Raw genomic sequence first — 25,956 nt, forward strand, 5'->3', positions numbered from 1 at the left:
AGGATGGTCGCAGCCAGATGGATGGTGGCGATCGTCGTTGCCCTTGCCAAGGCATATTCGATGGTAAGGCTTGCATAGCCTGGAGCGACGTGTGCCGTTCTGAATGATGACGAAGCGGTGGCCTGATGCAACTCATGACTTATACACCTGGTTGGTGATTGACGTCCAGCCGTTAGTGCCCGCGATGAGTGAGGTTGGACCAGTGGATCAGTCAACGCCACAAGCTGTTTTTCGGACGCACCCCGCATGTCCCCGCCGGCGGCTGTTCCCCTTAGCTTGACGCCAAGAGCGGAAGCAAAAGGGAGGCGCGTAGATGGTTGTCATTGATTTGGACACCAAGACCAGTGGTGACATGGTGCTCATGGCACAGTCATTTGATATATGTACTTTTGCAAAAGGGTTGAAGTAGAAGCCAAAAGTCGCATCGTTACGGATGCGACGTGCACATATGCACAACAGTCTCGTAGACTCCGGCTCTTCGGCCGAATGGCGCTCTGACGCCTTGCACTCTCAGCGGTGAACGAGGCTCTCGCTGTGTGCCCAAATTGTAGCACCTCCAGCTTACTGCGCTGTGTTGGCTCTGCTGCGCCCTCGTATACGTCCCTCACAGTGCAAAGCTCCGAGCTTGCAAGTGCTCTTCAAGCCCGCCCAGAGCTCAACGGGTCTGGAAAGATTCGGTATCCAGCTGGCTTCAAGGCGAGAGCGGTCTCGGTCCATCCAGTGCATTTTCGCCTCCATGCGATACCGGCTGTCGAATTCGCGTCAACAATAGCCCCGTGCGCTCGATTTCCAACACGTTGGTGCTATCATCGCAAGCCCTCCAGATATGTGTGGCCTCTGTGCCTATTAAACATTATTCTAAGATGTCGGAGAGCTGATCCCGCACATGGACCGGCCATGGCTATCTGCAGACACGTCGATCAACGAACCACTGCCACGCCGAGAAGAGGTCGCCTGGCGGTCGAGTATGGTTTTTCGTGGTGCCGGATCAGGTGATAGAGCGTGTGAACAAGCCTATCTGCTCCCGATATTGTCTGTTCGCGTTTCAAATGCCGAGTTGGGAGTTTGGCGCCTTGTGGTGCTCGGTTCAAAAGCTCCGCGTCGTGTTCATGGCCAACAAGGCCGTGGGCATGCCCGCATGCTCAATCGAATGGAAGTCATCATGTCGTGGAGGGGTATGGTGCGAGATCGAGCGAATGACACAACGCAGAAGCCCAGACTATTGGTCGCGAACGGGATCCCAATATGGTCGCGAAGGGGCGAGAGGTTCTTGAGCTGTTGTCAGGGTCAGTCTGCATCTATGTCCTGCTAAGGAGAAGCTTGCCTGCTTGTGTGCTGCTCGCCGCTGTCGAGCTCGCGCTGCCTTTGCGAGAGCTACTGCTATCCGGTGGAGACAGTAAGTCGGACGAGTGCTCATCGTCCTCATCTCCGGAGGCAGGTTCGTTCATTTGGCGTTGCTGTTTGTTCCTGTAATCCCGATAGCGGAAAACATGCCACAGCATCCATCTGATGATCCAGTTGTCGGGAGCGTGCGGATCTGCGGTGTCATGTCCAAATTGATACACCGCACGGGTTTGGGGTTGAGCGTCATGGTAAATTCTCAATACTTCTCGCTGCCATGCGCTTTCATGAATCTGGGCAGTGCTCGTTGCCTGGCCTTCAAGCAATCGCTTGCGCCCCTCAGCGGCTTCCATCTGCGCGAGAGTCAGCCGAAAGGATGCATGCCATGCCATCAAAGCATGCCTTCATAAGATTGTACACTCGCCGGTGCGTGCCATTGGTAGGGTCGAGACCAAGACGCGCAAAGAATCGTGCTTTCGACTCTGACTGAGCTAATGCCTGGAAGAATGTTCAGAAGATGCAAGAGATGAGACCTCGCTGATCCACCTTACTGGCACTTGCGGAGCCATCGCATTGCCCGGGCCGTCTTTGTAATCACGCGATCCACTTGGCGTATAGGTTGTACGAACGATCCGAGGATCAGTCTTGCAGCTAATGTGAAAGTCAGCGACCTTCTGACTCAACCGAATGTAGTAGTCCAGCACTTTGCCACGGCTTTTTCAACGCTATCCCAACATCGGTAGTAGGCTTGTCCCGTGGACTCGGGCATGTTCCTTTGCACTTGCCGACACGACACGGTGGTTTCACGAGTTTTAAAGACGCATTACGAAGCCCAGCAGGCTTAGCTGGTAATTGGTCGACAGCACGGCGGTCGATGACGAAAGACCACCATCCCGTGTCAACGGAGACACAGTAACTGCTGGATATGGACCACAATTCATTTCTGGACAAAGGAGCTAGCAATGCCACAGATGACAGGGCCCTCACCGCAATGATCGTTGACCTCCACGTGGGTGACGTTTGGACAAAGCAGGAGACGACTTGAATTGCGCTGTGTGGCATGGGCCGCAACTCTGTCGGCATTGCCTGGGCTCTGTGACAGGATTGTAGCCCACAGACAATTTGCCTGTGTGGTGACTGGCGAGGATGATGGCACCGCGGACTCCGCCAGTACCCGTCCGCTCGCAAAGCTGCGAGGAGGGATACCCTCGTCTGCATATGCTTATTGTGCAAGCGCTGCCCACTGCTGGTAGGCGATCTTCACGAGTAAGCGCGCGCCCATTCGTGGCCGCGGCCACTTCAACCACGACTCATAGACTCAGTATGGCCGTCGGGTTGATGCCAAGTCGTCTGAATACATTGCTGGCATTGTCATTGTCCAGCAAACTCGTGGCAATAGCCTCTTTGCCGGCATCCTAGACATTTACACTCGCAGACTCTCTGCAAGCCTGGTGCCAGCAACAAATGAGCAGCTCCTGTAGCTTGCACTACGGTGTCGTCCATTCGCGAAGGCCCTGCTGCACTTGTGTCGTCATACGATGGATTGCCTCCTGTTTGCCTGGATGCGGTAAACGGTGCGAGCAGGGAGGATCTCACTGAACAGACTTGCATAGAGCGTATTGTCGGCTCACACGATTAGTCCTGATACTGCTTGCCGGTCCACAGGATCGGAAAGGGACAGTGCTGTGTAACGGTGAACGCTGAACCGCAAATGCCGATGCTAGGAAAAGAGTTTGATATACCGACCCCTCCGCATTTTGGTAGAGTCGTTGTGAGTGGTCGGTAGATGTTCGGCTGCCAAGGTACCTGGTTTACGGCAGCGATTGGATCTCCGGTTTTTGCCAATGCTCCCCTGGAGTCAGTGGCGTCGATATCGAGCTCCCTACACTTGGTCAGCGTGGTGTCTGTTGATCGGCCAATGCTTTCTTCACGATGCTACCGAAAGTGAGGTGCATGTCAGCGGGTCGACCAGGGGCGGGATGTTTCCGTCCTCAAGTTCAAACGTCCCAAGCGACAAGTGGTGAGGCCATGCGGTGTGCGTTACGAGGGCCTGGCAGAGATGAAGCCAGCGTACACAGCAATGTGTCCGGGCGAGGTGCGCAAGGGAGAAAAGAAGAACGCCGTAACCTAAGGTGTAGTAGCGAGCGGCAGCATGCGAGATCGAGCACTATCTGCTCTCACTGACGCATCACATCATGGCTAATGGACTGTCTGCAGAGTCCGTGCCGGCAGCAGCACTGGCTGTATCTGACTTTTGATGACGAAACAGGCTACCGGGGTTGAACACTGATGCCGCTTCCCACGCTGGACCAGGATACAGAATAAGCGTTCGAGACCAGAGAAGGGATCATGGGCCGCATTCGCGCAGGGATCAAGTGGTTATGATATCGCTTGCTCCAGAATCTTGGGCATCGCTGGTGACTTCAGCTCAAGACAGGTCGGGCAGCCCTTGCTGATGGCTGGAGCTCCGCGTGTTGTGGTCGCGCGGTTCCTGGGCAATGACGTTCGTCTTCAGGATTCATAGTTTTGGACCAGCGCATGCTTGCGGGAATATCAAGTCCTCACCTGCCAAAAATGCTGACGTCGCTGAGCCAGCCATGAAAAGTTATGTCCGAGTGAGAGTCGTGAACCAACCTGGCTTACAGCCCAACAACCACGACCAGAGTGTGCGGTGCTATGGATCCACTCGCTCGGTAGGGTCGCTCCAGATCCGGGAAAATGGCATGAATGCAATAAGATACAGTAGGGAGCTACCACGTCCCCGGGTCGTCAAAATTGCTCCACTTCTGGCTGATACCTGTGAGAGCCTGCCTGCCTCAGCGTTAAATACGAGCGTCGGCAGAGACTCCGAATACTCACTCCACGAGACACGGATCTCGACTCATTCTCTGCGGCCCAGGTGTTTGGTCGAAGTAGTGCGTAGCTTATTCACGCAAGGAATCCTCGTCCAACAAAATCTGATAAGCGCTTCATCCGTCAATCGGCGCTGTCGCTAACTTGGTCGCAAGGTTTCAGCTGAAACACCTGCAGAAATGGTGCTTGGCGGTCAACGACCTTGACTTGATGATGCTCGTCGATTCCCACCCTCTAAGCCGTCGGCTTTGTCACTCGCATCAACACACTTCCGAAAGAGACGTTGCCTGATATTCTCGCAGGTTCCATTTGGGAATTCAGTGAGTCCTGTATCCTGCAACATTTTCAAGAAAAATCCATACTCGCCTCAGGACTTCACGAGACGCGGGCTGCCTTCTTGTTACACAAGATGTCCCTGCTCGAATAGAGGCTCGCGCGAAGCTTGTATTCGTTCTTGGAGGTAATTCCAAGATAAGTATAAGCATCACATTTGTAATAGATGGGCTTCCCTTCGGCTGAGCAAAGACCGACATCTACCAGCGCCTTTAGCACTCGCTCGACGTCATCTCGGTCGGAGAAATCGTAGGTGTAGACGCAGATTAAGGTATCTGAGTTCCCAGGATTCAGCACGGCGGATTTGGAGGTCGGACCAAGCCTGCCCTCTACTGTCGCAGTAGCGACAGTACACCAATACTGCTCCAGGTTTGCGACACCGGGAAACAACATCCATTTGCCGTATGTGACGCCTGTCCCGATTGCTAGAGCACGCAGATCTCGCTCTAAATGGCTCGAGTTTGGCGGCCGTACTTCCAGTTCGGACTTCCGCTTGAATGCTTCCAGAAGAGCAGAGCCGCGTTGCTGCAAGGAGATAAGATCGGGACTTTTGTCGTCACGGACCTGAGAGATCGGCAGAGTTGGGCTACCGACCCATAGCCAGCCATCGTCTGTTGTAGTGAGAGGATTGACGGGCGGTTTCCTGACAAGGAAGGCATCGACGGACTCGTCACGCTGCCATGCGTTCTCACGTCCCAGCCAGCGATCGGACACCAGAATCCGATCAGGCGTACTCGCTGCGACGACCCCCGTCTCTTGAGAAATAGCCTTGGTCCGTTTCGAGGTGACAGCACGCATCGGGAGCTGGCAGGCAATATTCAGGCTGCGCTGCTTCTGTTCTTCGCATTCTGCCTGGATATCGGTATCGCCTACCTGCATCAGCTGTTCTGTGCCCTCCTTACCCTGCTTGCCACCATACCATAGAAGCTGCTGTCGTCGGAGATCCAGCCTTCGCCGTCGACCAGGTCTTCGGATCCCATTGTTGAAATGGCTCTATCGGCAGCGGCGCACCATGACCTTCTTTTGATCACATCAGGTTTGACTATGCCTCGTCTTGCAGTGTTAGTCCGCAACAGATGGATGAAGGTCTCGGTCTCTGTTTGCTCTTGCCAACCTGAACCTGATCGAAGCTTAGTCAGCTGGCCTCGGCTATCGGCCCGGCACTTCGGGCCGATTGGAGTGCTCAGCGGTAGCCTTGGCACCTGTTCCTGTCCCCAAAGTCAACCAACTTCCTGACATGCAAATGGCCAACAATCAGCTAAGGAGCACATTTCCAAGTGAACGGAAAAGAGAGCCATGTTCCAAAATGCACAATATCACATGCAATTTTCGCGCCACCTGACTGGATCCTTCGAACACCAGGTGGCGGATTGCTGGAGGTTTTCCGCAGCACCATCTACTCAAGTATCTGCCAAAGAACTTCCAACGACAAGTGATTGCAGGTCGACGGTTCGAGTCTTTCATCACCCTTTCGTCTGGGACAGCTGAGCCTAGGACTTCTGATAGGGCTAGAGATGACTCGCTGTTCAGGCGACCAGAGAAACCTTCAAGGCCCCAACTGATGGTCACTGACCGCCGGAGTAACGCAGAGTATCCTAGCCCACTGGTTCGTGATGGAGGTGTCAGCGTGGTAAAAGCACGAACTCAACTACCGGCAACACTCACGTAACGAGTGGCTATTCACCTTCCAAGATCAGGGATTCCATTTTTACCGCATTTGTTGGGCTGCGCAGCAGTTTCCTTGGAAAGCCAGGAGCGGAGCCCTCTTTGACTGAGGAATGATCTCGCCTTGCACACCTTCTCAATCCTACACAGTCATGCCATCTTCCAGGTACCGAGCGCCAGAATGTCATGCCAAAGCATCAGCTGTATTGTTGTGGTACCTGTGTAGCTCTTCGTGGTTCTGCTATTATCAGCTTCCAAGGAACCACAGCTCATCTCGATATAATTGGAGCTATGCATCTCAGCCTCACTAGACGTCGCACTCGCATATGCAGTGGACGTATTGTGGCGTTCCGTGGCGTTGAGTCCACTCGATTAAAGTCTGGCAAGAAACGCGGCAAACCCCATCCCACTAGACTAAGACTTGTCAGCGGGCTCCGGATGTTTGACGAGTGGCAGGACTGAGACGAATACAACAAAGACTTTTCGTACTGCAACCTCGTGCTCAATTCTGCCAAGAAATCTGGCGCAGCCTTTCATGGCATGAAGCCTGCAGGCTAGACTCCAGAATGGGTTGCGATATGCGTGCGCCTCACAGCCTTGCACAGCTCTACTGACACATCATTGGCGGAGCAAGGCATCGGCATGTCCTGCGCGGCGCAGCAACAACTACAAAGGATGCGTCGCTGCCGCTCCTCTTTTCGAGTCTTGTCGCGAACCCATCTCATCATAACTGAGCAGATAGACGAGTGGCACATTGGTGCTACTTTGCTCAGGTTGCCGATTCATGATACCAATCTAGCGATATCGTCGAACGGGCCCAAATGTCGTCCAAGCCTGCAATCGTACATCGCCCTGGGTATTCGAGGCTATGGACGGAGGATGGCAACGACAGACGCGCGCCAAATTGCTCTGAAGAATTACATATCCAACATGCTACAGATTTCGAAACTGCTGCCGCCGTGCCTGTCGCTACCATTATTGCAACTCCACTAAGCCAAACGCCCACGAAGGTGCCGATCTCGTCATCTGGAGACTTGTCCGACGCGTCGCACCACTGCAAGACTTCTGAGAGTATCAAACGTAAAACCCTAAACTCCCCGATCGCCATCGTCATAATCCTCCTCGCCGCATTCTCGACAGCCTTCTCTGCGATATTCCTGGTTGTTGGTCTACATGGCCCCAGCTATGGGAAATACATTGGAAAACATGGTGGGCTCAGTCCTTCAAAAGCCGCTTTCCTGACGACATTGGACGCCAAGCTAGTCGAGTTATCCTTTGCAACTATTTCTGTTGCATTCGTGGGGCAGGTGCTGGCTCGTCGGGCTGTGGAGCAGCAGAAGAAAACCGGAGCCGGCATCACTCTCGCTGAGATGAACATGCGGACATGGATCATGCAGCCTGGGACATTGTTGACTCAATGGCAGAGCACTCGATATGCTAGCCTATCCATGTTGGGCTTTGTGTCAGTTATAGCTGCTACCATGACGCTGCTTTACACGTCTGCAGCTACCGCACTGGTGCAACCGCAGCCGGTAATGCTCTGGACGCCTAAACAACTTCAGACCCTGGTCAGGACACAGTCGATCAACCCCGACTATCTTGCAGACGGCTGCAAGACCCCAATACGGCCCATATACGACAAAGAATTCAATGATTCGAAGCCCGATCTTTCCAAAGGAACATGCTTACAAGTGAATCTTGGGTCGGGCGCCTTGTACGATCTAGGAAAGTTCCTCGGCACATGGACAGATATAGTGGCGAGGTCCAGATCTGGCATCGTAAGCCCAGAAAATCGGCCTGCGGGCACCACATTACTCTATGATAATACGACCATCCAACCCGCATGGATCGAAATAGCGCCTGTGACACAGTCAGCATTCTCGGATTACAGGATCAACAATGCCACTATGGCTTTGCCCCATCCGGGAATCATACAGGCCGCTCAAGGTCCAGTGAACAATTTGCCGCCACACAGCGGTCCAGATGTGCAGCTCGAGATACGAGCCTCTTTACGCAGTCCAGTTTTGAATGTGATCTGCGTCACAATGAACACGACACAGGCACGACCGTTCGTATACAGCATGTGGGACGGTCGAAACAGAACTTCATGCAACGAGACGGACTGGTCATCCAGCGGACCTGGTGGGACATGGCCACGATGCTCAAGTTACCCAAATAACCTTAACCGTTACCTCAATGGAACGGAGTTTGATGACATCTTCCGCTGGGGTGAAAAGTACGGTGTACTTAGATACCCTCCCATATTTCCTATACTTCCCAAGGACTACAATACGATCCTCAACGATTCGGTAGGCTTTTTCGGTTGGGGCTCGACCTCTATATACATGTTGGGTAAGGGCGACCCTACCGATTCTAGGAACCGATCGACGAATGTAAACATGGAGGACACGAACTACGCTCTCTGTGGTATATCTGCTGCCATCACGCCCTTCTGCTCCACCCGCTACAACGTCACGGCAGGCGGCGCGAAATTGCAAGTAGTATGCGACGATGATGATCCTTATCAATACATCAAGAGTGCACGAAGTGCGCCTAGCGGCAATTCGACACTGTCGAAGGACTTCGTCAATATTGCCGGTGAATGGGCCAGAAGTGAGTATGCTGTTGGCCTTGTAAGTCCCTCGACTGTGAGAACTGACGTTGGATGGCAGGTACCACACTCAACGCTGGGCTACTACATGGTAACGCCAGTGTCGGTCGTCTACTCACACAATTGATCGTCACGTCAGAGCATCTGGCCTCGAACTTGCCTTGTGAGTCACGGCATTGATGTTGAGATGATGCGACCTGACAGAACCTAGCCACGGCAGAGTCACTCGCGGTCTTAGGTGCTAACCTGCTGATCCAAAGCTCGATGGATTCTCCAGCAACTATGTTCTGGAATTACACTGACACGCAAATCGACGGCTCGTACCAGTATTTTAACGCTTCAGTCCGAATGCAGCAGTATAAGAGTGGCGGTACTCAACCCTACGAAGAAGCATTTACTATTGTGTTGATCGTCGTATTTGCCATGAGCGTTCTCATCCTGGCATACTTCCTATTCCACCGCTACTGGTACACCGATTCCAGCGAACCCACGCACCTCTTCACGCTCGCATTACAGTCACCAGCGAGTGACAAGATTGCAGGCAGCTGTGCCACTGGACCGATTGGAGAGCAGTACAACATCAGGTGGCAAGTTGATACTGACGATGGACATTACTACGTTACTCCTCAGGATGAATCAATCTCAGGTCACGGCAGCGACATGAAGAAGAGGCGTGGTTGGAAAGAGGATGTCGAGCTTTTGCTGCGCAAGTAGTGTTGCATAATAAAGCCAAGCTACATGTCTCCCTCCAAAGTCTTGCTGGCCGGTTCGGTTGCGCATTGCCTTGCGTATTCGTCATGCGTGCTCGCCAACAAGACACATGAAGATGACATCGTAATAATATCTGTGAGAGTGGTGCAGAGTGTTGATGGAATTTCTTGCGGGTTCTGCTTTGCTGATTTTCGAAAGTGACTGCACTGCTCTGAGGAGGCTTACGTGTTATATATGCGAGGTCGACCCTCGTCGACTTTGACCCGTACAATGCATACTTCTGCAGAGGGGAGGTCAATTTCGACTGCCCATATGACTCCTTCCACCTAGCTATTGCCTCATAGGCTTAGCGAGTCCAGTCCACGTTTGCCAGCCGTCGCTCAGAATCAGTATGTTGGTCTTCGTGGAAAGTCAGCTTGAGCACGCGATCTTTGCGTCGTATAGACTGACGAATCTTTCTCTTTAGTGTCCTGAGGCACAAAATATATCAATCTGACAGTCCCCTTGAAGAGGAGACGGCCCAGTCTGCACCCAGGTCTGACATTTTCCACATATGGCGTCGTTGGTAGAGCCGGCGATGCTTGACTTGGTATCGATTGGACTAGCCATAGCTGAAGCGGCGAAGAGAGCCAAGAAGATGGAGAGAAACATCATGAAAGATCTGGGTTGGTGGTGAGGATGTCGATGGTATCGCTTCCTGTGAATCTTGCTCTGATGTTTATCAGAGACGGCTGCGCTGAGCTGAGCAGCTTGGGGGATTATATATGGACAGTCGACTCCGCAACGTCGACTCCGCATCAAGCTGACGTGTGCACCGCGGACTTTGGCTGACGAGAATATAGAAACCCAACGAAACCTATGGGGCCTTTTGCCCCATTCGTGAAGTGGACACGAAGCAGACCTTGTGGCCAATACGGGCGCAGAGATCAGCAGCAAACGATTGTCAAGCCAATGCAGCGCTGCTGGCTCGAACTTTCACACTGGTGACAATGCGGACTTCCCACCGTGGTCACCGCTATGGGTGAATACTGTATGATAGGTCCATGCCTTGTTGGAAGGACACAACCGCAGCATCGCTCGGTCATCCGTAATGAGGAATGTCTACCGGCAGAACCACAGGGGAAGCACGTTGGTTCAAAGGCCTTCAATGCGGGCACTACATTCGTTAGCAGAATCTTACCGACGGAGTGCATCGGCCTCCTGGATGAAATGAACTAAAATTATCACGAGGCCTCCTGGACGATGGATTCATCAACGCTTGATATGTTGCAGAATAAGCAATCAGCGATTGAAGGCCCTGTCATATCGCCAGGGGCCATGGCCACAAGGACAAAGGCTGGAGGATCTATAAGCACGTGCAGCGGCGCATTGTGAATCGCATGTTGAGTGACTATAGCCCGACCCTCGAAGCCCCACCTGTGCTTAAGGGCCTCTCTACCTCAGCCTGGACACGATGAGAGGATTCGTGCTACTCCGACACACGTGCTTCTCACGTGTGTGGTAAAGGGGTCTACTGGCCTTGTTTCCGCATTGGAACGTTCGCCGACTCTGTATTGACCTTCATAAAATACAGTTAGTCGAGGAACGCATAGTGCAGTCGGGGCAGGCAGCAGGCAGGGTGGCCAGATTGCATCCAAACCACCAACAGTCGAACGATACATCGGACAGGCGCAGCATGGCTTTGCCAAAGATCAATCTCACGAGAGCTCAAGCAGAGCTGCTGCTCTAGAGAAATTACCACTGCCTGCTGTCGGATGCTCTTCGGCAATCTCCCCTAAGCAGATTTGTGACCGTCCCTGCTGGTGAAAAGTAACAAGGCGCACAGTTCGATCGCATAGCAGTGTATTGGTCCAGATGTGAGGGTCGTGCTGACTGGCCTGAGGGTCTTCAATGTTGCTCCAGCACTTGCTACAACAAGTAGGTATATGCTTCGCGTAGTCAACAAATCCGTAGTCAGCGCATCCATGCTCCCAAGGGCCGCCTCGATCAGCGGAAAGCATATTTTCGTTCCGGCCAAATCTTGTGAAAATCAACTCACGTTCCAGACCTTCATGCATGTTGGCACATGGCATTACCACAACTATCCGCATGAAGATACCACTCATATGCGTGCAGGAGGAATTGAGCACCACGGATGCGAAATACGTCTTGCTCCGACTGCGTGTAAGATGAGCGCTGGTCCAGGTCTGGTGTTTGGCCAGCTTGAATATCGCCTTGCGGTGAAGTATCCGGGACATCATTCTTCTCGCACACAGAAGCGGGTATGGTCACTCCACTCTCCTCTGTTGCCAGTACTCTCGCGTCTCAAAGCGCCGCTCATCGTCCCGAAATGTGAGGTCGTGGTATAGTCTGGGCTTGTGCGATCTGCCTATCGATGTCACGGCGTGAGTTCACATGCTGACCCTCGTACGTCGCCGTCGTTCTTTCGTGAGTCCGGCATTCAGACCGAGGGCATTGCATACACGCAGGCTCGTTGTTTCTCGTCCGTTCCAGTCGCGGTCACGGTGAAGTGGTGGGAAAGCACGGGCCACCCGAGCACGCGAACGCGATACGACACGGACGCGTGCCTCCTCCCCTCATCTGCCATCTGTCGAAGACACTACTGTTAACAACAACAATACCCTCACGACGCCTGTACCAATCCGATTGAACCATGCCTCACGCCGTGTCGCCAGGGAACGAGCAGCCAGACAGCCAGGAAGATGTCCAGCTTCCCGACGCTCCTGTTGAAGCAGGCGCAGAGAACACCAATGACGGCGACGTGGACATGACCGACGATGCACCCAAAACCTCAACAGCATCGAACGGCCTTGAGAATATGTTCGACGACGACGATGATGACGATGACGAATTCTCTTCGAGTGCGACGAGACCAGACGCCAGCTCACAGCCACAACTCCCACCACAATCAGCTCCCAAATCGAAGTTCGCAGAGCCCGAAACGCTGAAACAATACTACTCACGATTATGCCCTTTCCGACCTCTTTTCCAATGGCTCAATCATGCCGCCACACCACAGCCTGATTTCCAGAACCGAGAGTTCTCGTTTTGGCTGCCAGAGAACAGAGTCATCCGATATCTCTCCTTCCCATCTGCAGATCTGCTGCGGAAACAATGTGTGCAAATGGCGCCGGAGCGGTTCGAAATTGGACCTCAATACAACATCAACCCTAAGGACCGCAAGTCTCTGAAAACTGCCTCGAAATTCAAACCCGTCATGAAAGAGCTAGTGTTCGATATCGATATGACAGATTACGATCCGATCCGTACATGCTGTACAGGCGCAAAAATCTGTCACAAGTGCTGGAGATTCATAGTCATGGCAATCAAAGTCATAGATACTGCTTTGCGGGAGGACTTTGGGTTCCAGCATATCATGTGGGTCTACTCTGGCCGAAGAGGAGCTCACGCGTGGGTGAGCGACAAGCGTGCACGGGAAATGGATGACAGCAAGCGCAAAGCCGTGGCTGGCTACCTGGAGGTTCTCAAAGGCAACGAAAACTCCAAGAGAACGCTGAGGCGGCGGCCACTGCATCCGCACGTGGAGCGGAGTTTGGATCTGCTCACGCCTTACTTCAAGGAGGACATTCTCGCAGAACAAGATCCTTGGCAGGAGGAGGAGCGAATAGCGAAGCTATTGAGCTTGATCCCGGACGAGAAGCTTACCACGGCACTGAAGAAGAAGTGGGACTCCTCTGCCGATCGGTCTTCATCGCAGAAGTGGTCAGACATCGATGCATTGGCTGAAGCCGGAAGCCTGAGCACATTGTCGACGAAGCAGCTTGTTGAGGCAAAGCAGGACATCAGGATCGAATATACTTATCCCCGTCTCGATGCTGAAGTGTCGAAGAAGCTCAACCACTTGCTCAAATCGCCTTTCGTCATCCATCCTGGGACAGGCCGAGTTTGCGTGCCTATCGATATGCGTCGCGTGGAAGAATTTGACCCCTTTAAGGTTCCACTTGTGACAGATCTGCTCGACGAGATTGACCAATGGGACAGAAACCAGGGCGCAAGCATGACGGAGGAGCAGAGAGCGAACGTGCAAGACTGGCAGAAGACAAGCCTGAAGCCCTACGTGGAATACTTCAGAGGGCATGTGGCGAGCTTACTCAAGGAGGAAAGTAAAGGGAAACGGGAACGCGAAGATGACAGTATGGAATTTTGATCAACCTGATGCATTATACAGCGTGTGTACAATTCAGCGCGGCTTCGCACCTGCACTTGCCTGTTCATGATGCTACTGCTCTTCACACGGCCTAGAATACCCACTACTCATTACTCGAATGCCAGCATTGCACATCTTCACATCTTCAACATGCGAGACCTTCTCGACCATTATGTAGCCTCCGGGCGCTGCCCATATACAAAGTACGCCCACTGGTATCCAAAGATCCTATCGCGAAACGCAGCCCGCAACCTTGCGCAAAAAACTTCGATCTCTTGGGCCGTGAACCCCATATGGTTCGTGAACCGTCTAGAGCAGAAATCCGCAATTCCCAAATCCAGGCGGAGCTGATTCCATTGTCCAACTTCTCTCTGATGCTCATCCTTCGACCAACCCCCGATTAGCCACGGCATCCGATACTCCGTCACATTCACAAACCCTGCTTCTTCCATCCACCCTTTCATCTCCGCGCCAATATCAAACCTCATCCCAGCCGCATTTCCGGCGGCGCACATCATCTCACCCCATTGCAGGAACGGATGGTCCGGCTCCAATTTGACGGCATCTGAGGTGAAGAACAACGACGGCTCATGTTGCTCCAACCAGCCTCCCGGTTTGAGAGCGGAGAAAGCTTGTTTGTAGACGCTTGGCCAGTCGGGCGCTGAACCTAGGAGCTCGCGAGCATGGATGAGGTCGTATTTGTTCTGGTCGAGCCAGTCTACGTTATAGTCGTCGATTTCGAAGAAGCAGTTTGGTGGGACCCAGGTTGGTTGGATGGGGCTGAGATCGATGCCGGTGACTTCGGCTTCGGGGAGGCTTTCGGCTACTTCTATGCACCAAATTCCAGTTCCTGTGCCGATGTCGAGGATTTGTTGGGGATCTTTGACTGGGCTGAGGTAGTGGCGACCTTTCAGCGCCAGAGTCCAGAGATGGTGGCTCAGGTCTTGCTGGTCTTGGGCTTTGTCGTCGTTGGGGCCCCAGTGCTCTGTGGAGCCGTATGAATGGTATGTTCTTCCATTTTCTTCACGATACCTTGCAATGGACGAGAGCAGTGAAGTTGTGTCGGTGGCGGTTGTCGAAGCTGCGTAGCCCGAGTCGGCGTCGCTGGGATCCAATCTCGGCAGAAACGACGATGCCGGCTCGTCGGCCACTTCGGCGGGCACCGAAGCGGCTACATCTTCTTCAGCTGCTTGCTGCACTTGTCTTTCTTCCATCGTGGGCCACGGGAGTCAACAATGACAATGTCATGCCGTCCAGTGGCATTCCAAGAAGATGTTTCAAAAGATCAGCATTGTCCCTTCGGCGCGCATTTCCCAGATCTCAGACGCCACAAGCGAATCAGCATCCATCCCGCCCTGCTTTTCCACCTCTGCGAATCATGGAATGCAGCGAGTCAGTCAGCGGGTGGATGAGCTCCTAGCTGCCGTCAACCTCTTCGACTGCAGGAGGAGTTGCAGACACTGCTGTGAGCTTGCAGCACTGCCTTCACGATCCGCTGCGCCAGTGGATCGCGGGCTGCAGACTGCAGCGGCGCGTCTGCAAGGCGTGTCCGCGATTACCTGATACGATTGCAAGACATGGAAAGAACCACGAAGGCAACAACACTCTGGTCTGCCAATTTAAAGTACAAAGTACAACACGGGGAAACGAACAACTCATCCACTCCCCTACACCACTCTCTACTACTCACATCTTTGTAGTGATGGGATACAGTATTTGGTGTTCGCGCGAAGATGAATGCTGAGTCCCTTGGGCCGAATGCACATGCAGCCCGGACATCAGCTTGATGCCCGAGCCCACATTATGCGTCAGTGAAGAATTCTTGCTCCATGCAGGTGTGTGTCGACAGCTGTCGTCCTAGCAGCAAGAACACAAGATAGCCAGAGAGACTCACTGGTTATTGGCCTTGCGGTGACCAACAATGCCCGAAGATCTCCGCGGGCTATCCTCAAAGCATGGTTCTCTTGATTTCTCATCAATACTTTAGAGACAGGCACAGCCCAGAAAACTTTCGACCTGGATTTTCTGAATACGCTCGAATACGACTTTAGAAGATTTGGGAGATGGTGTGCGCTACCACTCCGCTGGTAGTCACTATGCCCGGTAGCATTCCACTCCCTCGAGAGTCGGTGAGGATATCGCGTTGCAATGGGTGCCTGAGGCCCAATGTCCCTCCAATTCTTTTGCTATCCAGTTCTACCTCCAGATTGCGTCATGCCATGATAATCGAGCAATTGTCGGGCCACAAGCATGCGCATCTCGAAAAATACTCAGAAATGAGATTCTGATCGCTGTACAGGAGTGCCTCCGAGCTCAAATGGTGGTGAGATGCATTCAATCACTGACAACCAGACGAATCGATCCCGCTACCAGCGTGGTCCGGAGCAGTAGATGGGATCTGGCGAGAGGGGATCATCTCACTCAGCGTTTCACGATGCGCCCACTCCATCTCGGCCCTCCGATGGCCACTATGGGCGTCCTTCGAAGAAGCTGCGCGAGTACCCAATGATCACTGCCATATCATCACTTCAGGAGGCCTCAGAAAGTGCGTATTGGGGTAGGCCTCAGCCAACCCATCTCCGGCGCGAGACGGTATGGAATGACGACGATCGGCCAATGCTCGTACCCATCACTTCTACAGACTGACGTACTGTGGATCGAGCACGGTCTGCAGTGGGCAACGATATGCGCTCGTCGATAGCTACGGAACACGAGCAATACATCTATTCTGGAATAAGGAAGAAACTATGTTGGCAAAAACCTTCGATATCCCAGCACGTCAAGCAGCCGAGTACAACTTCGAAGTGCCTGCCTGCAGTCCGTCGAGCTCAGCATCGGCACTCGGTCGCAGCCACTTCTCCTGACATTGTATCTTCTTTCAGTGCTATGATCGTTCTGCATCTCTCGCTGCGAACAAAGTGGCTGAGGTCAGCATGTTGACGACTGGACCACACAATGCTTCCATGCGGATTCACTGATATCTATGCTGCGGTCTTGCGAGCCCAGCTTGCTTTCGACATCTATTTAGCATATCATTCTCGGCAATTTATATTGGATATGTCTTTGACTTTGGCAGAATGTCGCTGGTAGTGGGGCACACGGCACACCACTGTACCTATGTGAGCCAATAGCCTGCGCGCCCGCTTGGACTAGCACACTACGTCTCTCGAGTGCAGAAGAAGCAAGATAACAAGAAGCTTTCATTCGCGGAACAGGCTCTCCCGAAGGATCCATGGCGGCCGGCTACAGCTGCATTTCTGCGAGACGTAGCCACCCTCTATGCAGCTGTTCGTGACGGTCCCCGAAGCCGACAGCCAGTTCTACTGCACTTCACGCCACAACCAAAACTTGGTACACAGCTGAAGTGGTTTGGATTACGAATGAGGATTGAGCGGTACAGAGCATCTGACTAGAACGACAGTACTGGAGAAGACTCCGTTTCGATAACGCTACCATTCAAAGGAACAGCACAATGGGTGGCGACGAGCCAGTCGGCTCCAAACCCACAGTGCTGGTCATCGGCGCCGGTATGTCGTGCAGGTGTTCGGTTGCGTGCACAGTCACATCTGATAACCATGCTCCTCAGGATCGGCAGGGCTCTTGACCGCTCATGCTCTCCAGATGGTGGGTCGTACAGAGCACCAGAAGAGGCAAGCATGACAGCCAACTAACGACTGTCTGCTAGAAAGGTGCCAATGTAACGGTGTTTGAACAAGACGACTCTCTTGATGCCAGACCTCGAGACTGGAATTTTGGCATCTACTGGGCTCAAGTCCCACTCCAAGAATGTCTTCCAGAACATCTCGCCAAACAAGTAGAAAATGCCCAAGTCGACGACTACCGCGCCGGCGAAGACGAAGTAATGTCCATCTACAACGGCAAAACAGGTGAACTCCTCCGCGAACTTCCAGCTCCCTACAACATCCGGCTCGCACGCAAACGCTTCCTCCGCCTCATATCCCAAGACCTCAACATCCAATGGAACAAAAAGCTCACGCAAATCTCCTCCGACAACAAACACACCGCAACAGCAACCTTCTCCGATGGCACCACAGCCTCCGGAAACCTCCTCATCGGCGCCGAAGGCGCCCATTCCCTCGTCCGCGAATACCTCCTCAACTCCCCCTCCCGCGCAGCCCTCCAACCCTCTCCCCTCGTCGCAAGCGTCACAATGGCCAAACTCCCCTCCCCCGCCGCTGAAAAATTTAAATCCCTCTCCCGCCGTCAATGCATAAATTTCCATCCCTCAGGCTACTTCAACTGGATCGGGATCCACGACGCTTACGGCGATTCTCAACCAGGAGATTGGACTTTCATGATGATCATGTCTTGGATTCCATCCGACTCAAATTACGACGTAAAAGAATTAAAATCTAGTGAGGATATCTTGCAGGATTTGAAATCTCGCGCGGAAGAATTCAGCGAGGATTTCAAATTTTTGTGGAAGAGTATTCCCGAGGGGACGAGATGTTGGCATAATCGGTTGAGTTCTTGGAGTCCGGAGAAGTGGGATAATAGAAATGGGACTGTGACGCTTGTGGGGGATTCGGCGCATCCGATGACTTTTCGTAAGTCTGTTTCTCTTCTCTGCCGTTGAACTGAGTATTGCATCATGTGGGAGAGTTCATTGTGCTAATTCGTGATGCCCTTCATCATTAGATCGCGGCCAAGGTCTCAACAACGCTATTCTCGATGTCGGATTGTTGGCGCAACAAATTGGTGAGAAAGGTTTCACGGCCGAGGCCATTGAGGCTTATGAGCAGGAGATGATTCCTCGGGCGCAAGAGGCTGTGAAGACGAGTAATGAGAATAGTGAGGGGACACATGATTGGGAGAAATTGATGCAAAGTCCTCTGATGAAGATGGGGCTGAAGCAAAAGTGAAAGGTGATGTTAGTGGAACTGCGAATGTGTTCGCTGCTGATTGTGATTTGCTTGTGAGGTTGATGTCATGTTGTAGCATCTGATTGATGAATGATACCAATGAAGTTTGTTTGTGTCTTGTGCATGCCCATTCCGAAATTGGCGATCGCACTTGTGAATGTGGGAAAAAACATAGAAGACAAACATCTCAGACGAAGTTCGACTCTGTTGTATCGTCCGCTCTGGCCACGCACGATAGCGATCTGCTGTGCCGCTTCTGATGAGCTCGACTTAATGCACTCCACGAGAAGTGCAATCCCTATCTTTGGACCCGATAAACCCACAAGCTGGCGGGCTCCACTTGGATTCCCACTTTGGCGACCCGACGAAGGCCGACAATCGATCGAAAACGGAACGCCTCACGATAACTCCTCGCTAAATCGAAACCCAAAGGAAGGCCCAGTATGCGAAAATGGAAGAGTGAAGCATGGAGCTTAGGAGCATTCGTCCGGCTTGTCTGCAGTACCACCAGTATCTAGGACCAGATCAGGTGTGGGTAGACTGACTCTTCGACGACGTTGGCGTTCTGCAAGAATAAGGATGTCAGCAATTAGACGTTGATTCGAGGAGCGATGCTAAATTGCAAGACTTGAGAGATAGAGACAGCAGACAAGGAAGACTTACTCAGCTCCAATTCGGCATCCATCAATCTCGATTGGATCCATAATCTCATCTTCTGATCATTCCTCACTTGCTCGCAATTCAGCATTTCGGTCAAATTGGCCTTGATCGCAAGCGGGTCCTGATCCATTGTGGAAGAGCAACACGAATATTGAAGCTTAAAATCAGGAACTTCGTCTTCGGGTATGGCTTCAGGAATGTGCGATTGCGATGAGACTTTTCGTGGACGTGGAAGTGGTGTCGAAAGTGTTGATGATCCTCGCGCAGATGCTTCAAGCGTCGGTGATGCGCTGGCGGAGCTGGACGCCGATGATGACATGGTTCCTCTGGCTGCTGCAGACGGCGAGAGGGAAGGTGATGTCGGAGGCGTCGTAGAAGATGAAGACGAGGAAGCCGTGGATAATCTTCTTCTTCGCCGTGTCGGACTTGTTCGCATATCTCGTCCAGTGGAAGGAAGTATGAGGTCTTGTTGCAACATAGGAATCTAATAATTTCGCAGCGAAATGGTGTCAGAGTTCGGTTGCTGATAGGCAAAAAGTTGAGCTACTGCAATGTCGCCTCCTCGGATCACACGCAAGCGTCGAGCAACTAGCGTTCGGAATATCGCGTGGCTTTGACTATTGCTGTGGCTTGCGATAATGATGTAGAACTTGTTTGGGAATGTTCGCTCACCTTTTGAGAAGGACTTCTCGTGGCCGGCATAAGTATGATTGGAGGCTCCATGACGTGCGCTCCGTTTCAAAGGACCCGATACGCGTTTCTCTGGCGCACGGGCTTCTGCGTTGAATACAATGTGGAGCTCTCTGCTTCTCGATTCTTGAAATTTGGTGGACCTCGATGATGGCTGATTCACGCCAAACCACACAGCACAACGGCGGCGGGCGCTGCGTGCAGTCGTGTGTCAGTCGAGTCTCGATGGTGGGTGGATGTCTCGCATTGGTGAGGGGAAAGAAGGGAGGAAATGGCGATGTCGTTGCTTCTGTTGTTGCCGCAAACGTCGATGCCCAAATGCCTGCTGCGATTCAATAATTCTGTCGTCACGCCCACTACCTCGGAATTCGCGAAGCGACATTGGCGAGCGAACATCAAGCATCTTTATTTCCTGAAGCATTCGTCAAGAATTGCACAATTGACCAGTGTTCCAGAATCCCTGTGTCGAACGCTAACTTCGACTCTCCGGGTGATGATGCTGCCGCGAACGAGCCGTACCACGGCGCAACATTCGACGCAGCCAATCTCGATTATATTGCTGGACCCTTGAACTGCTGACGTCCGAACAAAGCGCACCTCCCAGTATCGTACGCAAGGAGAGAATTATCGCAAGACAATTCGTTCTCGACGCGCTCGAATCCGACTTCTGATGGCGCGGCCTGTGGACCAAGTGATCTCGGCCGCGCCCCGGCAAATGTGACATGGCCGGAGCGCCCCCATCACCTTTCATGCTCCCCACGTGGATGCTAGGTACTTTGACTCCAAATGCATCTCTGCTTCGAGAAGGTCAAAACCGGAAGCTTGCGACCTGGCGCTGCGCCAGAGGAAAGTGTATCCGTTTTGGGGCCATCTCGACGAACGCGTGAGGCACAGAAGCAAAGTCCAGCTCACCGAGATCACAATGCGGCCGCATCGGCATATCCAGATTGCAGCTTGAGCTGTGCACGACTGCTCATATATCCGGGACAGCTGAGCACCATGCCACCCGGAGCGACTTCCCACGCGCGAGAACCTGCTCATCCGAAGAAGTGCGTGCCAGTCAATGTATCAATCTGGATGCACCGCCTTATCGAGAGCCAGCGCTGAGCTCTGCAGTCCTGTGACTCCCGATAGCACGCAAGTCTCGCGCATATGGCATGACGACTGCTGCAGAAGACATACAACATAGTCAGTGGTTCTCGATGGCGTTACTCCTTATCCCACGCGTTTCGACGTCAATGCAGAACATCAGACTTCATCATCACCAGAGCAAAATCTCTCATCGGTTTCGCTCGTCCTTTGGGAAACCAGACCCTAACCAGACCCTTACCAACCACTCATCTCATCAATGCTCGAGCGCCAGCGTAGCAGTCCTAGCCATCTCATCATCTTTCCTAAACATTCCCAACAACTGACGTCCTTCCCAGAATCTACAGGACTTATCATCAGCGTAGATCTTTCCCCAAACATGATTTCAATAAGAAAGAAAACCACAACTCACCCCTTCCCATAACTAACCAACACCTCCTCCCCCTTCAAAATCCCCCTCCTCCTCTTCGCATTCCCAACTTTCCCCGCACTCAACACAAAAATCCCCACTCGTCTCTCCCACCTCACCCCATCCGCTCTCTTCTCCGACGGAACCTGTACATAACAATCTCTAAACTCTGCATTCGGCCTCTCCGCTACACCGCGATAATCGTTCGCGCAGCGGGACTCGTTTGCCATAGTCGAGGCATCAACACTCAGCCCAATCTCTCGATCTAGACTGAGATCATAATCGGAATGAGGATCTGTATCGGACAGACTATTCGTGTGTACCAGTCCGAGGTAGAGGAGGATGAAAGAATCTGGTGGGAGGTCTGAGGCTGCGAAGAGACCGCGTTGGCCACAGGCTGGGTGGGTGGGAGATGTGATTGTGGTGATTTGGATGTGTGGTGTTATGGGGTGGATGAGGTTTGATTGGACTTTGGTCCATGGGTCGGAACTGTTGTCGGAGGGCGCTCGCGAGAGTTTGGGTTGAAGTTCAAGAGCTGCGGGGGTGTAGGCGTGATCGGTGAGGAATTTGATATCTTGAGGCCAGTTCTCTGGTATTGTATCTTCGGTGCTTGTGGTTGTGGTTTTTGAAAGTAGGTCTTGCTTGATGGTATTGTTGGGCTTGGCGGATGGTTTGAATTTTGGTTTGCCGCCCATGGTGATAAGAGCTCGTCTTTCGTTGCTTGGTCAGTATGGTTATTTGTGATGTTCTCTTCGAGTGAGCTGATCAATTTTCCACGATTGTCATTGTGTTGGTGGAAAGCTGCAAGGCAAGTGCTGCAACAGACACGCACAAGAGGAGTAAGAAGCGGGGGCGTTGTCAGGCATCAGCCAGCAGCTTTCAGGCAGAGGTGAGCTCGAACATGTTGAACGATAACATGCTGCTACGCACGACTGCTTCACCATTCTTTCAATTTGTGCATTTAACGAGTCTCGGTGTTGGCTGTTTACCTTGAAAGTGACTAGCTCGTCATTCTGTCGCAGTCGACTATTCTGCCGATCCGCCAAGCCAGACACGACTGCCCAATGCAGCTACAACAGACAAGACATGACAAACGTGAGGAGAGCGCAATCTACAGCGAGTCGGTTTGTGCCTCAATTCCCAATAATGCGCCGCCGAGGTAACTGATTGAGATCAGATCAACACGATCAGGAACGAGGGAGACGTGTTCGTGGGATGCGAAATCTTCGATGCGTGTGATGAAGATCATCACTCTTTTCGATCCCGATCTCTGCCTCAATTCTTCGTTTCCTGCAACTTCAGCAATAACAACATCTCGCTTTGAGAAATTGACACGTTCAACGGGCTTGTGAGTGTTATGTTGTCTTGTGTTCGCTTGTGACGTACATGGAAAGCAATGGTTCGGCACGTTCTTGCCTTCTAGTCGCAACATCAACCACGAAGGGGACGATGTCTTCTGCGTTTTTAGAAGCGGTCTGGCACGCGCGGGTGCTATTTGTTCACTTTTATGCGGCAGTCACAATCGTCGCACTGAAAGCTCAGAATGAGCCTCGAGTGGAGTGCGATGTTCTAGACTCCAAGGCCACACGCTGCGCGTCCGGTTCGCGTCTGCAAGCTTCATTGTTGGGTAAAAAGTTGGTTCCTCTTACGCCTCACCTGGACATCCCAGTCAGCTTGCGTACGCTGCCCTAGACAATATTGGATGATGGTGTACAGGCCTTTCTGCGCGAAGTGAGTCACATATGGAGGTTTTGTTACTGTGCTTGTGCTTGTGCGATTTGCAAGCCAGTTGCGCCGTCCTCGTTGATCGAGGTCATAGTCATTGTGCACGTTGAATCCGCACGAGGCATCGGTACCTGCTGCCGTCAACAACGATGACCCGGCCAGCAACGGAATTCGGGAACCAATTTTTTTCTCCGATTCAGTTCCTTGTTGAGCTGTCAAAAAATGTGTTTGCAGCTTCAACCTGGTTGTGATCGCCAGCGCTGAGCAAGAGATGGTCTTCGCTTCTAGGTGACAGGTCCGTATACAGCTTCACCTGGACTTGACTCACCGAAACCAACGAAGCACGTCGCACAAAGCGGCAATGGCGATATTTCTCTTTAACGTCGAGACCTCGTCGCCTTCGCATGTTGAGTCACGGAGTGAAGTGATGGGGCAGCACTGAGGTCGGAGCTGGCCTTGACATAGCTGCAGGCTGACGCGGGCGCAGAGTATTGATGTTTACTCGACTCGAGATTGTTGTTGTTTTGCAGAGCTTTCAATGTTTACGTCTAGCCGTCGGACGTAAGGAAGTCATGCGATGCGATGCAGAGCAGCACTCCATCGAGATGCGCATCGGTTCTCTGCTCCAGCATGCCTCTTTCGCATCGTGTGACCATTTTGCAAGGGCACGATAAGCTGACGTCTAAGTTTTTCAAGCTCTTTCACCAGCTGTGCTGTGTTGCAGGCGCATGTTGTCGCTCGAAAGTACATGTAGCTGCCTGCTGCTGCCATGTTGGCCAAGGGATGTACGCGACGCATCGAAGTTGTACCGTTGTGGTCTGATGAAGCCGGTCTTCTACCTTCATGTGCGATTGAACCTAGAGAAGCTGTAGCAGCGTAGCTATAGCTATGGCGTGAGGATGTGCGGATGCACAGCAGGCAGTCAGCCGTGCAGCAATGCTCGGGGTACACACGCGACTTGCGTTCATTGTTTACTGTTTACGCGCCGCTTCGTATAGTCCGCGATGTGATGCAATGGCAATATGAGCAGGATCTGGGGCCGACCATGACGCTTGGTGTATGGCTTCGCCCATGCGACTCCAGATCAGATGATGTATGATGATGCCGTAGTCAGCCTCGCTGCAGGATCCTTTTCGCGATGTTCTCCCGAATCGCAGCGACAAGCGCGTGACAATCTGGCAATGGAAGCGATAGAAATGCCGCATCAACATTCCAGGATATGCGAGCGCATGACTTGGTGATGAACGGATTGATTCGGGCTGTCGTATGGCAACATGCAAAGCGGTCTGAGGAACGTCGCAGAGGTCGTTGTCGGTTCTACTGCTCCCAGTTGGGGTTGGGCGGATTAAGCTCTGGACACACGAGCAGCATGTTCCAGATTGTTTGCTTCACACAGCAACCGCCTGTGCAAGGTCTCCAAGGAGCGCATAGATACCCGCTGACCAGGCTGATCTGTTGGCAACTCCGGTGAGGGTAGCTCGCGTGCTAGAGTTGCTGCGCGAAGGGGTCTATATAGGCACGTCAGACATGCGAAATGAAGATGGGGGTGTCGGTGGTGTGCACACGCCCGCGGAGGGCTGAAAGTGCGAAGCCGTCGCAGAGTCAACACGTGCCATCGAGCAACAGCCGTGAAGCGAAGAGGATCCCGTCACGTACACAACGCGTATTCCGGCGTCACACAGAGCGACGACCAGACCAGCCCCGGCCAGCGTTGTCCACAGGGCTGTGCGCTCACTCTGCTCGCCCTGCCGCAGCCAGGATGGCATGATATCAGGGTTTGCGTCTTCCGCGTTATGGGCACGGATAGTGCGACGCCATCAGCATCAGGCTGGTCTGAAGTTGTCGTCGTCTGATAACCGTTCCTGGCGCAGCGCGGCTAGTCAGCGTCCCACAGCCAGCCAGCAGTCGTGCAGTCAGCGCCAGAGCACGGTACCCCTCTCGCAGCTCGGCATGGCCGTGATGAAGTGGGCGTCTCATGGCAACTGGCTGGCTCTAGCCCTGGGCCGCCCAACAAACGTGGGCGCGGGCGAGACTGGGGACCAGTTCGCAGCACGAGCTACCAAGATCTGCTCACGGCGACAGGTTGTTGTGCCTGTCTTCACGATGCTCTTCGGCGTTCGTCACAGCATAACATTGGCAGCGTGCCGTATATAGACCCACTGCGGGCGAGTGTCATCGTGAATGACGTACGGCATCGCGATGGCAGCAGGTGTTGCGGATCGAGAGTGCCGGCCTTGATCGGAGCAGGCGAAGCTTTCCACGCGACAGCAGCAAGCGGGCAGGCATTTCAAACGACCAGCAACGCCCATGCGCGTTCGGGCAGCGTCTGCGAACTGCAACTGGAAGGACGGCTAGCGATGGGGCGGACTCGCCCGCGTAGCGGCTCCATTGGGAGCGTGAGGACGGCATTGGCAACATCGTGAGCGATTCGACGCGGAGATTGGCTGCGTTTGGCTGTTGAGCGAGCGCAACGAGTGAGACCCTATGACGCCAGGCGGCTCGATATCTTGGGAGGAGGGCTCGCGTCGAAGCGTCGATTAGCATTCGTCGTTGTCGAGCGCCGGCGGCTGCACAGGATCGTAGGAACAGCGCAGCTGAAGAAGGCAGTGCACGGACGGGCGTTGAGCGTTAGTCGAACGGCATCAACAATGGGCGATAGTGTAGCGTAGCAGTCTATAGCAGCAGCAGGCAAGGCGTGCGTGTGTCGGCGCGGTGCATGGCGGGCGGCGTGCCTTGCGGGCAGCTCTCGCAGCTCGTTACCAGCCTGTCCCCAGCAGTTGGCCAGGTGAGCTGGCTGCGGTGAAACGGAGCGCAGCAA

The 25,956-nt window shown here is 53.1% G+C and overlaps 8 protein-coding genes across 8 annotated transcripts; 3 read left to right on the forward strand and 5 right to left on the reverse strand.

Moving 5' to 3' along the window:
* Window positions 1-1,219: 1,219 nt before the first annotated feature.
* On the reverse strand, window positions 1,220-1,749 carry RHO25_011777 (uncharacterized protein; the record flags this gene model as incomplete). The annotated part of the gene is made up of 3 exons (XM_023603194.2): window positions 1,220-1,275; window positions 1,325-1,694; window positions 1,744-1,749. 3 exons carry the CDS (start codon window positions 1,747-1,749, stop codon window positions 1,220-1,222), a joined length of 432 nt encoding a protein of 143 aa, XP_023454998.1.
* A 2,820-nt stretch (window positions 1,750-4,569) lies between these two features.
* RHO25_011778 (uncharacterized protein) lies at window positions 4,570-5,507 on the reverse strand (the record flags this gene model as incomplete). The annotated part of the gene is made up of 2 exons (XM_023603195.2): window positions 4,570-5,396; window positions 5,447-5,507. The coding sequence occupies 2 exons, from the start codon at window positions 5,505-5,507 to the stop codon at window positions 4,570-4,572; spliced, it is 888 nt and encodes a 295-aa protein (XP_023454999.1).
* A 1,506-nt stretch (window positions 5,508-7,013) lies between these two features.
* RHO25_011779 (uncharacterized protein) lies at window positions 7,014-9,517 on the forward strand (the record flags this gene model as incomplete). The annotated part of the gene is made up of 3 exons (XM_023603196.1): window positions 7,014-8,805; window positions 8,865-8,966; window positions 9,015-9,517. 3 exons carry the CDS (start codon window positions 7,014-7,016, stop codon window positions 9,515-9,517), a joined length of 2,397 nt encoding a protein of 798 aa, XP_023455000.1.
* A 2,650-nt stretch (window positions 9,518-12,167) lies between these two features.
* On the forward strand, window positions 12,168-13,682 carry RHO25_011780 (uncharacterized protein; the record flags this gene model as incomplete). The annotated part of the gene is made up of 1 exon (XM_023603197.1): window positions 12,168-13,682. One exon carries the CDS (start codon window positions 12,168-12,170, stop codon window positions 13,680-13,682), a length of 1,515 nt encoding a protein of 504 aa, XP_023455001.1.
* A 170-nt stretch (window positions 13,683-13,852) lies between these two features.
* RHO25_011781 (uncharacterized protein) lies at window positions 13,853-14,896 on the reverse strand (the record flags this gene model as incomplete). Its single annotated transcript, XM_023603198.1, has 1 exon — window positions 13,853-14,896. One exon carries the CDS (start codon window positions 14,894-14,896, stop codon window positions 13,853-13,855), a length of 1,044 nt encoding a protein of 347 aa, XP_023454994.1.
* A 2,065-nt stretch (window positions 14,897-16,961) lies between these two features.
* RHO25_011782 (uncharacterized protein) lies at window positions 16,962-18,565 on the forward strand (the record flags this gene model as incomplete). Its single annotated transcript, XM_023603199.2, has 5 exons — window positions 16,962-17,033; window positions 17,104-17,209; window positions 17,269-17,306; window positions 17,368-18,250; window positions 18,342-18,565. The coding sequence occupies 5 exons, from the start codon at window positions 16,962-16,964 to the stop codon at window positions 18,563-18,565; spliced, it is 1,323 nt and encodes a 440-aa protein (XP_023454995.1).
* Window positions 18,566-19,038: 473 nt separating this feature from the next.
* RHO25_011783 (uncharacterized protein) lies at window positions 19,039-19,355 on the reverse strand (the record flags this gene model as incomplete). Its single annotated transcript, XM_023603200.2, has 2 exons — window positions 19,039-19,130; window positions 19,229-19,355. The coding sequence occupies 2 exons, from the start codon at window positions 19,353-19,355 to the stop codon at window positions 19,039-19,041; spliced, it is 219 nt and encodes a 72-aa protein (XP_023454996.2).
* Window positions 19,356-21,260: 1,905 nt separating this feature from the next.
* Window positions 21,261-22,108, reverse strand: RHO25_011784 (uncharacterized protein; the record flags this gene model as incomplete). Its single annotated transcript, XM_023603201.1, has 2 exons — window positions 21,261-21,345; window positions 21,417-22,108. The coding sequence occupies 2 exons, from the start codon at window positions 22,106-22,108 to the stop codon at window positions 21,261-21,263; spliced, it is 777 nt and encodes a 258-aa protein (XP_023454997.1).
* Window positions 22,109-25,956: the final 3,848 nt, after the last annotated feature.

This window comes from Cercospora beticola, chromosome 8, assembly GCF_033473495.1.
Source record: "Cercospora beticola chromosome 8, complete sequence".
Classification (NCBI taxonomy): Eukaryota; Fungi; Ascomycota; class Dothideomycetes; order Mycosphaerellales; family Mycosphaerellaceae; genus Cercospora; species Cercospora beticola.